At 36.1% G+C, this 13456-nt stretch overlaps 1 protein-coding gene across 1 annotated transcript in view; it reads right to left on the reverse strand.

Moving 5' to 3' along the window:
• Positions 1-11843, reverse strand: part of LOC129226597 (terminal nucleotidyltransferase 5C-like) — a 107328-nt gene extending 95485 nt beyond the window's left edge. Inside the window, exon 1 of the mRNA XM_054861221.1 lies at positions 11672-11843. Within this exon, the coding sequence (XP_054717196.1) occupies positions 11672-11725 (54 nt within the window). The 5' untranslated portion in view covers positions 11726-11843. The remainder of the gene's footprint in view (positions 1-11671) is intronic.
• Between the last annotated feature and the right edge of the window lie 1613 nt (positions 11844-13456).

Here is a 13456-nt window from a genome sequence, read left to right on the forward strand (position 1 = left end):
CAATAATAAAGCAGAACTATTCTGAATTAGATGCAAAATTTTTTCAAGCCTCATTCAAATCGGGTCATCTTAAGCCGGATACACACGTACAGTTTCACCTGTACAATTAAACCACTACGTGTGGGTATAGTTTAGTCTCAGTTCAACTTAATAGTTCAGTTAAATTTAGAAGAATGATTTTTTTTTTTTAAACTGAAAAGTTCAAATGATCGTTGCATGTGCGAGGGTCCAACTCTTCTCAGTTCAATTGATGACTTTGGAGCAAGAAGGGCCTCACATTTTAAAACCTTTCATGAATCACAATAAGTTTTAAAACTCATTTCTTAAAGATTTTTTCTTCGCATTTAACGCTTTGTTAAAAGTCACCTCTATGAAATCAATACAAATGATATTTTGATAAAACATGTTACTGTGTAATTGATTGCTATGTACTGCAACCAAAGACGGATCCAGAAATGTTTCAAGGGAGGGGCGATTGATTTTTATTTCTTACTTTTTATAATGTAAAATGTATACCGATTGACAAAATTGATCACAAAGGTTTCGGACTTCAATTTCGAAACATTTCCGGGGTAGAGCCCCAAACCTCTCTTCCCAACATCGATAAAACTCGCCTAAACACGCATTTTTTGAACGTTAAATCGAAAAATTATTTGTGGAAAGTCCCTCAAGGGAGGTGCGGTCGCCCCCATCGCCCCTCCCTTGTCCATGACTGTAGCTGTCCTGTTCTTGCTCCAGTAAATACAAAAATCCAAATGAATTTTAGATTTTTAACAATAGTTCAAGTATTTGGTTCTAAGCAATAAACAATGCGAGTCTTGTAAACTGAAAAACACCTTAGTTTCAAAATAACAGTTATTGACAGGGCTGCAGAGTCTGCGGGAAAATGATCGACTATGGCTCCTACTGAGGGAATTTTAGAGCCCTCGAACAGGACTCTTACCTCAAAATCAGTCCGACTCTGACTCCACAAGCACAGGCAGAGCTGCGGACTTTGAGAAAATGACTGACTCAGACTCTTGAAATTTTAAACCTTCCACTCCGGACTCCTTTGCTACAAATTTGACACGACTCTGACTCCACAGTCCTGGTTTTTGAGGTGCTGTAGAAGCCCTAAGTACACAGAAGGTGTTTCTATAGCAGCAGTTCCAACCTGGGGGTAATTACCCTCGAAGGGATAAAATGGAATTTTCTGAGGGGAAAAGGTAAGAGCAAGAATTGGGTCACCGTACTGTCACAAAACAAAAGCATATGTGCATGAAATCGTTCTTTACTATCTAATCCAAAAGGCGCCTGCTTAAAAAAATATAAATAAAAATTTAAAAAATAGTGAATCACAAAATTTCAGTTTTCTTTCTTTATTAATAATAAAGCTCAAAGTCTCTTTGTCAGGATGTCTGGATCTCGATGACGCGCATAGCGCCTAGACCGTCCGGCCGATTTTCATGAAATTTGGCGCAAAGTTAGTTTGTAGCAGGGGGGTGTGCACCTAGAAGCGATTTTTCGAAAATTCGATTTTGTTCTTTTTTTACTCCAATTTTAAGTACATTTTCCCGAGCAAAATTATTATAAGATGGACGAGTAAATTATCAATCATCAGTTATCATAACGTGGAACCGTAACATGGGAAAGCCAGTTGGCGAGAAATGCAGCATACATTATTTGTAAATATACAGGCGAACCAAAAGACGTTTTAAGTTTCTACTACGAGCAAAGCCGTGCGAGTACCACCAGTTAGGTAATAAACTGAGCACAACTTACAATGTGCATTGTGCAAAACTGCACCAAATGTTAAACATTTTTTAAAATAAGCAACCTCAACCGTTTCATTGACTACTTTCTTAATTTACTAACAAATTGTTGAAGTGCAGGTGCTTCTTTGAATGATTAAAATTTATAAAAATAATTATTTTTTGGGAAAAATGCAATAGCTAATTTGTTCTATTAAATACACTTTTTGGAGTGATATGTCACCCATTGAGAAGAGATGAAATGGAGGGAGTGAAGACTTTCGTGAAACAAAGATCCCAAATCACGTGACAGATTTTAAAGCAAAGCACCGTGGAAGAAATCAGGTTTCTTTCGCTAGTTTTACTAATTCCTGCTTTAAGATGTTCCCCATTGTGTGGTTAATAGCCCAAAAGAGGTTGGGAACCGCTGCTTTATAGTGTACATTTTCAACGGACAGATTTAATTTTATTTAGCACTAGTGGTACCCGCACGACTTTGCCCGTAGCAGAAAATTAAAAGGTCTTTTGGTTCGCCTGTATATTTACAATTAATGTATGGAGAATTTTCTCGCCAATTGGCTTGTGCCCATGTTACGGTTCCACGTTATGATAATTCCGTAATTTACTCGTACATCTTATGATAATTTTGTTCGGGAAAATGCTCTTAAAATTGGAATAGAAAAAGAACCACATCGAATTTTTGAAACATCGCTTCGAGGTGCACACCTCCATGCTACAAACTAATTTTGTGCAAAATGTCATGAAAATCGACCGAACGGTCTAGGCGCTATGCCTGTCACAGAGATCCTGACAGACAGAGAAGAGATCCGGACAGAGAGATTTTCAGCTTTATTATTAGTAAAGAAGATTGAATATTTACACTGTCCGAACTGCACTCGGGTTGCACCCGGGAGGGGGTTTAAATCAAACTATCTCCAAGAGATTTGTCCACACGAGATTGAACTCGTAACCGAAAATCGCTTACCCAGTAGTCGAGACGCAAGGCTGATAATGCTGTCAAATCCGACAGCCCTTTCGAAACGCCTTACAAAACGAGGACGCATTCTTCAGCGAAAGTTATTTTCTTACAAAATCGTCTTACGCCTTCCACGAACGAATAAACGCTCGGATTAAAAAAATAACAAACCGCATTTAGCTGCTATTTTATTTGTTTCGCGACTCATTCCGAATCAATCAGCGATTCCAAATCGCCATTTTTCTTCCAAACAATCAGAAGCGTTACTTTCGTTGCGCGATTATACGGAAATGAGAGGGAGGTTTTTTTTTCATCCTAACAAGATCAAATTTTCGAGGGGAAAAAAAAATTTGGGTCAACTTTTTTTTTGTTAATGAAGCTGTTTATTTCTCCTAAATGCCATTGTGTTCGGAAATGTCATATCTCCGTGGGCGTACTGATGCAAATGCTCGGTCATATGCTCTAGATTTTTTTACTTTTATTTTTAACTTTGTGCTACTAATTTCAGTATTCGTGTTGATTTCAGCAATTACTTGTCGTCGTTAATAGCAAATAATGAAAATTTTCGTTAATGTTGACTGATTTTCCAAATTTCTAACAAGCAGCTATGATACGCATTGTCATTTTGTGAAAACACCTTTGTGTTATTTAAGGTTAAACAAAGCAATTATGATTGACCTTGTTTGACAATATCTTTTCATTAATCTATTAAAACATGAAGAAAATTTCACTCTCATTCACAGCTGTCATAAAAGATTGTTCATGAATCATCGGGGGTACCCACCTGGGGGGGGGGATCGATCATGGCGTAGAATGCGCCATTGAAATGTTTAGGGAGATTGTTTTGAGGGGTATTTGTGTCACTTGGAAGCGTGACACCATTTCTGTTACTCAGAGCCAGAGTGACTAACGTCCAAACGGCATGACCTTGAGGGTCACGGATTTGGTCAAAATTCTAGCTATAGGTCCATTCCCACTAGATATGAGCGCAGGTAAAGCGGTTTGACTGCATAGGACCTAGTTTCTCTGCAACGAGGGCCCAAAGTTGCTAGTTAGGCCCCAGAACTGCAGTGTCGTTTAAATTCGAATTTTAGAATTCGACACTATGTTCGATTTCCCAACACTTTTGGCATCTTTTGTTAGTAAATTTAGTATAAAAGGGAACACGTATTTATTTATGGGCATTATCTAAGTTAGTCGAAACGATCTTGTATTTTTGTTCTTTTGTGTGCAATGTGCAATAAATCAGAGCTTTTTCTCTTCTCCCATTTTTTGCTTATCAATGTGGGATATCTTTGATAGCAGACGATAAATATCCAGTTAAAAAAACTTTTTATTAGCAAACGATAAATACTTTTTACCAGCAGACGATTAATATAAAGCGAAAATAATTAGTCTCATTTGCAAACGATAAATATCCTGTTACTGTTATTTTGGCATTCAAGTTATTGAAATTTAAAGTAGAGTAGCCATTTTGAATTTTTGAGAACCGCTTATTAAAAATTATTCAATGTAATTAATTCAAAGGTAAGCATGCAAACGGCTCATTCTGCAGTACAATAGCAGAAAAAGCGATAAAAATGGTAATTTTAAAGGAAACTCCATTATATTTCTAGGTCCAAATTACTAACTTTGGACCCCCGTTGCAGCCAAACTAGGGCCTATGCAGTCAAACCGCTATACCTGAGCTTATATCTAGTTGGAATTGATCTATATCTAGAATTTTGTCAAAATCCGTGTTTGGTTGCAAGTCCAAAAATAGCGATTTTCCGTTTATTAGTTTATTGTATGTGGATGCCTATCCCGCATCGAGTCATGTGAACGTAATTCTTTTTTTAAAAAATCCTTCTCAATTTTTTTTACCAGAGTTAAATAGCGCGCGTCTCATTCTTCGCATGAGCCAGAAAAACGTTTCTCCTCTCTCCTGTAAAATTATGTGACTTACGTCCTACTGGCTCTGAGGTACAGATTTGTGGACGGCTCCATAATATCATCAATGCCGATGACATAATGGGGTCGTTTCCGAAATTTTAAAAGTATTATTTTCTGAAAGAGCATGCCATGAAACATAGGATTCGACTATTTTTAAATAATTTGACAAAGTTTAGTATTTTGTAACAATTATTTTAATCGGTGCGCAGATTCAATTTCACTTTTTGCGCTTCTGCGCTTGACGTAAGTGATGAAGTGCCATTTGCGTAGATCGCAATATTTAATTCGCTTCTTTACTCATAAGTATTGGCAACGATATAGTTGATAGCAAGCGTAGAGCGCAACGTTTAATTAGCTTCTGGAATATCATAATCTGGAAACGCGGTAGACAGCAAGCATAGTATGCACGCGCCATTCAGTATTCAACGCGCCAGTGGAATACACTCCAAAGTACATCACTTGTGACGTCATAAAGACCACGTCTTGTTTGAGAAATCTGACATTTAAAAAAAATAATCAAATATTAAATGTTTGGAAAATGAAAGTGTTTTCTGGGTTCTTTTTTTTTTTGCTCATTCTGTCTACTTCAGTGACTGAAAGTAGTACTTCTGACTGAAGGAAACAACCCCATTTAAAGACAGAAATTTTAAGTTTATGTTTTATTAATAAATCCGTAAATCTGCTAATCTAAATAAATGATAAGTTAACTTAGCCATATATTTATCACCCAAAGCAATTACAATAAATAATCATTATTGATGAAAGCTAGAGGAAATCGATAGAGTTCTAAAAATGAATGATTAAAATATTAAATGGAATTTTTCGAAAGTTGCATGAATAGGAAAAAAATAACATTTTTAAGGATTCCGGACTTAGAAAAATGAAAGATGCTTCGTCGTAAAGCATAACTGATAACAATGAATGTATTATGCAATAAGTGACATTTATATGAAGATCTAATCTACCGTCACACCGTTGAACTTTTCTTTATTTAGCTCGCTGGCTGGAGGAGTGTCCCTTTCCGTTCTAAAACGCAAGTGTCACTTCGAAATTGTCGAGAAAGGACAGGAAGTTTTTAAAAAGGTGCTATTTGGAGGTTTTTGCGAAAAGGAATATTCCTTTTCTCAAAATTTCAGAGCAATTGATTCATTTCTGATGAGAAAGTTTTTTTTCTATGAAAGTCCATTATTTTGTGTGGCTGTTATAGGGGCCATTCATTAATTACGTAAGGGAGGGGGAAGGGGGATGGAAAAATCTACATGCCCTCACTTTGGAGGGGGGGGGGTCAAACTCATTCTTACGTAATATTTTTCTGGCTGATATTTTATATTAGAAATCACGTGGTGAAGTGGTTTGGCAGGGATCATATTTCATTTGTGTCTGAAAGGTAAAAAACGTATTAGGACGCGCTGTTTTTTTAATTTTTTCACAAAGAATAAACAGCGTAATCTTTACTAATAATAAAGCTGAAAGTCTATCTGGATCTCTGTGACGCGTACAGCGCCTAGACCGTTTGGCCGATTTTCATGAAGTTTTGTTTGAAGTTAGTTGTCATTGAAGTTAGTTTGTAGCTTGGAGGTGTGCACCTCGAAGCGATTTTTCGAAAATTCGATGTGGTTCGTTTTCTATTCTAATTTTAAGAACAAAAATCATAAGATGTACGAGTAAATTTGCGGAATTATCATAAAGTGGAACCGTAACATGGGTACAAGCCAATTGGCGAGAAAATTCATCATACATTATTGTAAGTATACAGGCGAACTAAAAGACCTTTTAATTTTTCTATTACGGACAAAGCCGTGCGGGTACCACTAGTGTAAAATAAAAGAATCGCACTGTGTATGGCATGTTTCTTTTTAATTAGTATCGCATCATATACAAAAAAAAAATCGAAAAAACATTAAGTCTAGATTTTAACTTTTTAGAAAATATTTATTTACATAATATTAGATACAGAACTGCATTGAGATGTTTATGTTACGCGCGGTGTATTTAATTACGTTGCGCGTACCAACCAGTTAGCGAGAGCAATAAAATATAATGTAACTTATCTGTTGAAAAATAAAAATCTTTGATTTACGTCAAACTGGGAGTTTTAGTGTTACTGCTCCTTGTCTAACGTTTCATTATTTTGAAAAACGAAATGGAATCTTACGTAAGAATAGAGGGTAGGGGTTTAAAAAATCTGACGTACACTTACATGGGGGGGGGGGAGGGGTCAAAAATTGCCAGAATCATCCCTACGTAATTTATGAATGGAACCATAAAGCTTGCAGTGACTGCATCTATTATTTTTAACTTGAGTAAAATATGCAAGCGGAGAAAAAATATCGTAGAAACACTTTCGCTGCGAATCATCAAACCAAACCAAAGCAAAACTAATTCAGAAATAAATTTAGTTCAGAAAAAAAAGTAATGGAAAAAAATGATAACATTAATATAAATATCAGAATATAAATATCAGAATAACAATCAGAATATTAAATATCAGATAACATAAATATCAGAATACAGTGCAACATTTTATTTGTTGCACTGTATTCTGATATTTACTTTCATGAACTGTTAAATGTATCTTCCAAAATTAAAAACATGTTGTCTTGGCAATTTAAAAAATGTCGAGAATGACTATACGAAACGATCGATATTTTTTATATATATTTTAAAAAACCGTTATCAGAAAGAAGCATCGTAATCTCAATATTTTTATACTTTTTACAGCAATAATACTTGCAGTTGAAACTATTCGATATTTTTTTATGATATAAAATTCAAACAAATATTTAGTCTTAAAATTCATCAACACGAAAATAATCGAAACTCTCGAGAATACGGTTTTACATCTACGCCTTACAACTTAAATTTTTTTTTTCCTAAGGGGCGAAAATTTTCGAAGGAGGGGACCACAGACGGTTTCAGTTTATTTATCAATTCAAATTGTTATTCCTCATCTGTATTTAATGTCTCCAGTCTTTATTTCAATCTTTTTTTCATACTTTCATTTTTTCGGTTTGAATAAATATGTTGGAGAAATTTCAATGTATGGGGGGGGGGGGGGAGTACCGTTCGGGAGTTCTATGTTTCTGATGGTGCAGGCTGCATTCACTGTTCTTAAAAATTTATACTTTAATTTTTCACAGCATATGAAATTTTAGGATCAATAACTCAACGTTAAAATTATACGACATAATTTCTAAGACATTTTTATATAACTTTGTACTTTTAACACAAACGCAACTTTTTTGTAAGTATGTGGTTCCATTATTTCGGACCTAAAGACAATGCCTTTGGATATTCAAATTTTAAAAAGTTCACCGGAAGCACTGTAAACAACTACTAAACTTAAATGGCTCAGTAAAGCAGTTAATGTTCCAAATTAATAAAATACTGAAATATTAACAGTAAAACAAAATACTAGTCAAATAATAATAACTGTTGATTGTTTTAACTGGAATTACAAAGTTACTCAACCACTTTCATGAAATTATGCTTGTGTACATCAGCTTTTTTTCTCTCGAAAAGAATCGAGTTCTAAAGCGTACATAATCGTGTGGTGACACTATAAAAAATTGTGAAAAACTAATGCAAAAGTTTCGGAGATTAAGCGGCAGTGCTAAATTTTAGTATTTTTTTTTTTCTTTTCAATTTACACAAATCAAACAATTTCCCCTCCCCTTTTTTATTTAAGAATAGTCTAATTTGCCATAGCAAGTTTGATTTAACACTTTTGTACCGCTTTAAGAACTTCACCTATTTCTTGACATACAAAAATTCCTTGATATCGACTGAATCAACAAAAAATAAGCAAGACAAATAATTTAAAGTCTAAATTTCCCAAGGGGTGCCCACCTAGCTAGAGTCATGGCGCAGACTGCACCATTGAAATTTTTTGGGGGGAGCGGGGCCAAGGGGGAGATTGCGCTTGGGAAGGGGGGATGGGCACCCCTGCTTTAACATAAACCACGTATCGTCCTTTTTTTCCCCTTAATGATGGTTGATAGCGAACCGTTGACTTCGAAATCATGTGAATAAAAAGGATTCACGGTTTTGTTCAGGTGTATGCAGGAGAAAAAAGGTTGCGGAAGAAAAATGGAAAAGGAACTGACAACGTCCTCGCGCTGAATCAAGTACAAATGCATCGTCAATCTCTATACTTTCCGCGATAGTTTAAGCATCGAAACAATTTCAACTCCTGCTACAATGATTCGTTACATTTTATTCAAAGATAAAAACGATTAAATAGTGCAATATTGATAAAATAATCAGCGGAGTTATTTTTTAACAATTACTTCTGAATGAAATCGGAGGCGGCGATTGGGACTGAAAAGGGGGAGGGGACACAAAAGCCGTAGAACTTTTAGCGGCAGCAAAAAAAAAAAAAAAAAAAATGAAAAGATAGAAAATAGAAAAGTACAAAATTTTACTAGGGCTGGTCTTGAGAGCAGGTGAGTGGAAATTGATATGAATCTAGCAACTTAACTCACGTTTTTATTAATATTTTGATGAATTTTGTACACAATAACTTTCACCGAAGAAACACTTGGACCTGAATTAGGCTTACATTATTTATCCCAAAGTATTTTGAGATGTCACAAACACTTGGCAATAATTTCATTTTTCAAGTATGGCTTGTTTTTAAGTAAAACAATTGCGTTACCCATATATAAACAATGAGTACATAAACTAAAAGCTACTACTTGTCCAAAATAATGTTTCGTAAACAGATATACAAAGTAAAACAGATTAATATGTTCTGAAAATTTTGACATTTTTGCTTTTTTTTTTAAAACATATTTCGAGTTTTGGGTTCTAAATTGGAAAATACCCCCCTCGCCCCCCCCCCCTCATCCGAAACGCCGCCACTGAATGAAATTGTGAAAACTGAAACATTTTTATAGCAAATGATGGTTGGATAAGAATTGAAAGAGAATTTGTACGTTTCATTCAAACGAAAAATTTCAAAACGAGGTTAAATTTTTTTTACAACCATCGTTTGATCTATTGTTAGTGAAAAAATGCTCCAAGTATGAAATCGTCATTTCGCACCAAATTTATTTAATGAATTACGGAAAATAATTCACGCTTAAGAGTTACAGTTTGATACAATTTAATTAAGACGCAATTGGCGATAGCTGTTTATCACATCAAATGTAGACATTTTGAGATACTAAACCTGAGGTTCAAGGAACTTTATGTACAAGTAAAGCGCTTTAATTGGCTCGTAAGAAATGCGTCTTCTATTTGAAAATTCAGTATTTTCCACATAAATGAATCCGAGATAACGTCCCAAATGACGAGTACGCTTGAAAAGAAAAAGGATTTTAAATGGTTAAATTCTGACTCGATTGAGCCAAGAGAAATATTATTAAGTGTCGATTTTGATACCTGCTTCGAGCAGGTATCAAATATCAAGCAGGTTGCCTGTAGTTCGAGAACAGTTCAATTACAAGAGAGTCGGAAATGAATACATAAAAATATTCAAACCATCGTTACTTTCATAAGGCATAAAATTTTATTTACTACTGACATTTTGATGCTGAAAGTAAAACAAATATTCTCTGCATTGCGCCGAAACATTTTTAGAAGGTTTTTTTTTGAAGAAGAATTTTTCGTATTGAAAATTTGGTACTGATGCGTTTGCTAATCTATCCAAGAGTTTCCTGTTGGTAGCATTTCCCCCAACTGTAACTATATCGCTAATCAGACACGTGATTTTGAATTTTCCAGAGGTGGCAAAAGGGTATAGACTCCGATATAAATTTTATAAGAACCCCCCCCCCCCCCCACTAGAATGGGAGAGGGTGAGTGACCTTCCCAAATGACGTGCCTGTCCCATATTAATTTTTGGTGCAAAGCGAAGAACAATTTTTTGTCATGCATTCAGATGATTGCAGTTTTCTGTTTGCATTTGGAAAAAAAAACAACAGTTAGGGAAAATCACGAGGCAAATCTTCGTCGATAATTTCTAACCCTGAAGTACTCGCACGGTGCTTCAGGTACTACGCCGCTTTTCTTTGATGTACTGCACTAGTTTCAAAAAAATAATAATTCGGAGGGGGGGGGGGGACCATGAAGCATATAAATGCAAGTTAACACTCTTTAAATCCTTAAACATTCACACGGTCGGTAGATATACTCGCACAGTGGGCATTATTCAACACCTTTTTTGCATTCATTTTTACACATTTGATTCTTTTTCACACATTAGTATGACAAATGGATGCTTACATATAACGAAATTTACATCATGTAGTTTCAAAATAGCAAAAATGGAGAAAAACACACAAAGAAATATCATCTTTATATTCTAATCAAATATTTACTATAAATCATAATTATAGATTGGTGTATAAGATATAATAAGGGGTTTAAATATGTATAAGGGGTTTAAATAACTTTCAACACTATGGAAAACCAAATCTAGTAGTAAAATCCTATTGAATTGAGTGCTGGTAGGAGTTTTTTTTTAACTAAATTTAAAAATGGGGATTTAAAAAGCACTGAGCGTAGTATATTTTCAATATTTCAACAGTATTTATATTTCATCCGCATAATTTGAACTGCATAACGATGTAAACATAACGAACGTTACATATGGTATTTTTGGGTAAATTCTATTACTTTAGTGGGAAAATATACATTTGAAAGTCATTGAGTTGCGCCTGGAATGAATATTTGCGCCTGAAATGAAAAGATTAAAATCTTAGGAGCTCTGCTAGCTTGCATTTGGTGCAAAAACTTTTGCTGGAGTATTTGGAAAATTCGGAAACTTAATCTAGCTCCGCGCATAAGCAGAACACTATGGCTAAATGCCAACGATACATTATAAGATATTTTAAAATTATCGAATTAAGAGAAAGTTCAACACCGAATATGCAATATCGAACATTTTAAAGCAGCTTATGCTCGTTTTCAGTACCAGTAAATGTGGAGGTGGTGGTCAGAATCCCGACCATATGGTCCGGTGTCCCACACCATTTTATTAGACCCCTCCCCCTCTGCAGAAAAAGGGGAAAAACAGAAAGGGACCTACCTGCACCAGGGGCAACTGCGAGAGGTCGATCTTTTCGTTGCCATTCACGATCATGACTCCTTGGGGAAGAATCGTCTGCAGGGTGGTACTTGGGAATATTTTCCACTTTTTTTCGAGAACACACGGATCGGAGCGAAAGAGAGGTGTAGGGGGGAACGTTCAAGAGGCGTTCCGCGTTGGAAAAGGAAAGCTGCTCTTCGGTACGACGAAGAGAGAGAGAGAGGAGCGGCGGCGCTGCAGTCGCGGTGACGCAACGACCGTTGCGTTGCCACGGCAACCGGCGACGCTGTGACGTCGCGCTCATTCAACAACATCCGGCTGTTTTGATCGCGTACGGAAGTCTCTGGAAAGTGAGGGGAAAAGAGTGGAGAATCTGTGGGAAATCGGTTTTCACTTCATTTTTTTTCACCCCTTCTGCTCGTAAAAACTACCGTTAGCATAGGCGGATATGGGAACTGAGTGGTATCAAGTGCCAAAAGTAATGTTTTTTTAAATAATTTCATTTAGCAATGCAAGTGTTAAAATAGAATGGAATTTTTGAGTGTTTTCATAACCATTTTCCAAACCGTTCATGAGCGGATCCAGCTTATGGTTTTGGAGGGTGTCATTTACGGACGGGGGTCACAAGTGTCATTTTTGGACATAAGTAGGGGGCTGGGCGGTCATTCCAAGCTCGTCAGCTTGCGAGACCGAGATTTTCGCTCACGTGATCGGTTGTGACGTAGAAATGTTGCAAAGTTGTATTCTAATCTACTCGAACCTAACCGCAAGCTAATTTCGAGTAGATTAGAATACTACTTCGCTACATTCCCACATCACAACAGATCACGTGAGCGAAAATCTCGATCTCGCAAGCTGACGAGCTTGGAATGACCGCCCTGGGGTAAATTCACCGAAATGTAGACCCTCGTTTTGCGAGGGTTTATTTTACGCGGTTTCCATTATACGCGGTTTAAGATTTGTCACCGCGCTTTTATTTTACGCTGATGAGTTTCGGTTTTACGCGGATGCGGCGATGCATACAGATAAGTTTTTCCCCTCTTTAAATATCCAAACCCCTAAAGATTTCAGATTACACTCAATAAACTGCATTTTGGCGTGCTAATAATCGATCTTGGGCCACTGGACACATTTTATGCGATTGGTTCCAGAGCTCTTTCCAGAAGTAAAGTTATTAAACTCACGCAGTTCAGCACTGGAAGAAGAGCTTTTAGGAGTGACGAAAGAGTCCAAAACCAACGAAGATTCCGACGCGAATGACACACAACCAAAAATGTTCACATTGAAAATTTTGAGCCATTTCTAGACAATAGAAATGATCTTTCTGATTTGTTAGTGAAGGAAGATTCTGATATGAAAATGACGCAAGTGATCATGGATGCGTCAATGCTCTGAAAAGAACTACAGTGAAAATTTCTTAATGACTGCCAAAAGATTATAGCCAACTCCTTTTTATAAACAGAACACGAAATTAATTTATGTTTTCTTTATAGATGTTGTGCGTAGAAATCGATATAAGTGCACCGCGGCATTTTCGTGGAACGTAAACCCCACGTAAACGAGAGTCTACTGTACTCATCGAACAGCTTTTGGCTACCTTTGATCACTTAAAAGGGGGGGGGGGAGGAGGTCATGACTACTCTGAATCTGTGTCTGACCAAAAAAAAAACAGTTAAAAAGCTGGTGATGCAGTACGTTTAATTTTCCGAAAAATGAAAAAGGATTTTCTTTTATTGTTTTAAGACAGAGACATATGGTGGGGAAAAAAATGAATCTGAACTGATG

The sequence above is a fragment of the Uloborus diversus genome, chromosome 7 (assembly GCF_026930045.1).
Source record: "Uloborus diversus isolate 005 chromosome 7, Udiv.v.3.1, whole genome shotgun sequence".
Classification (NCBI taxonomy): Eukaryota; Metazoa; Arthropoda; class Arachnida; order Araneae; family Uloboridae; genus Uloborus; species Uloborus diversus.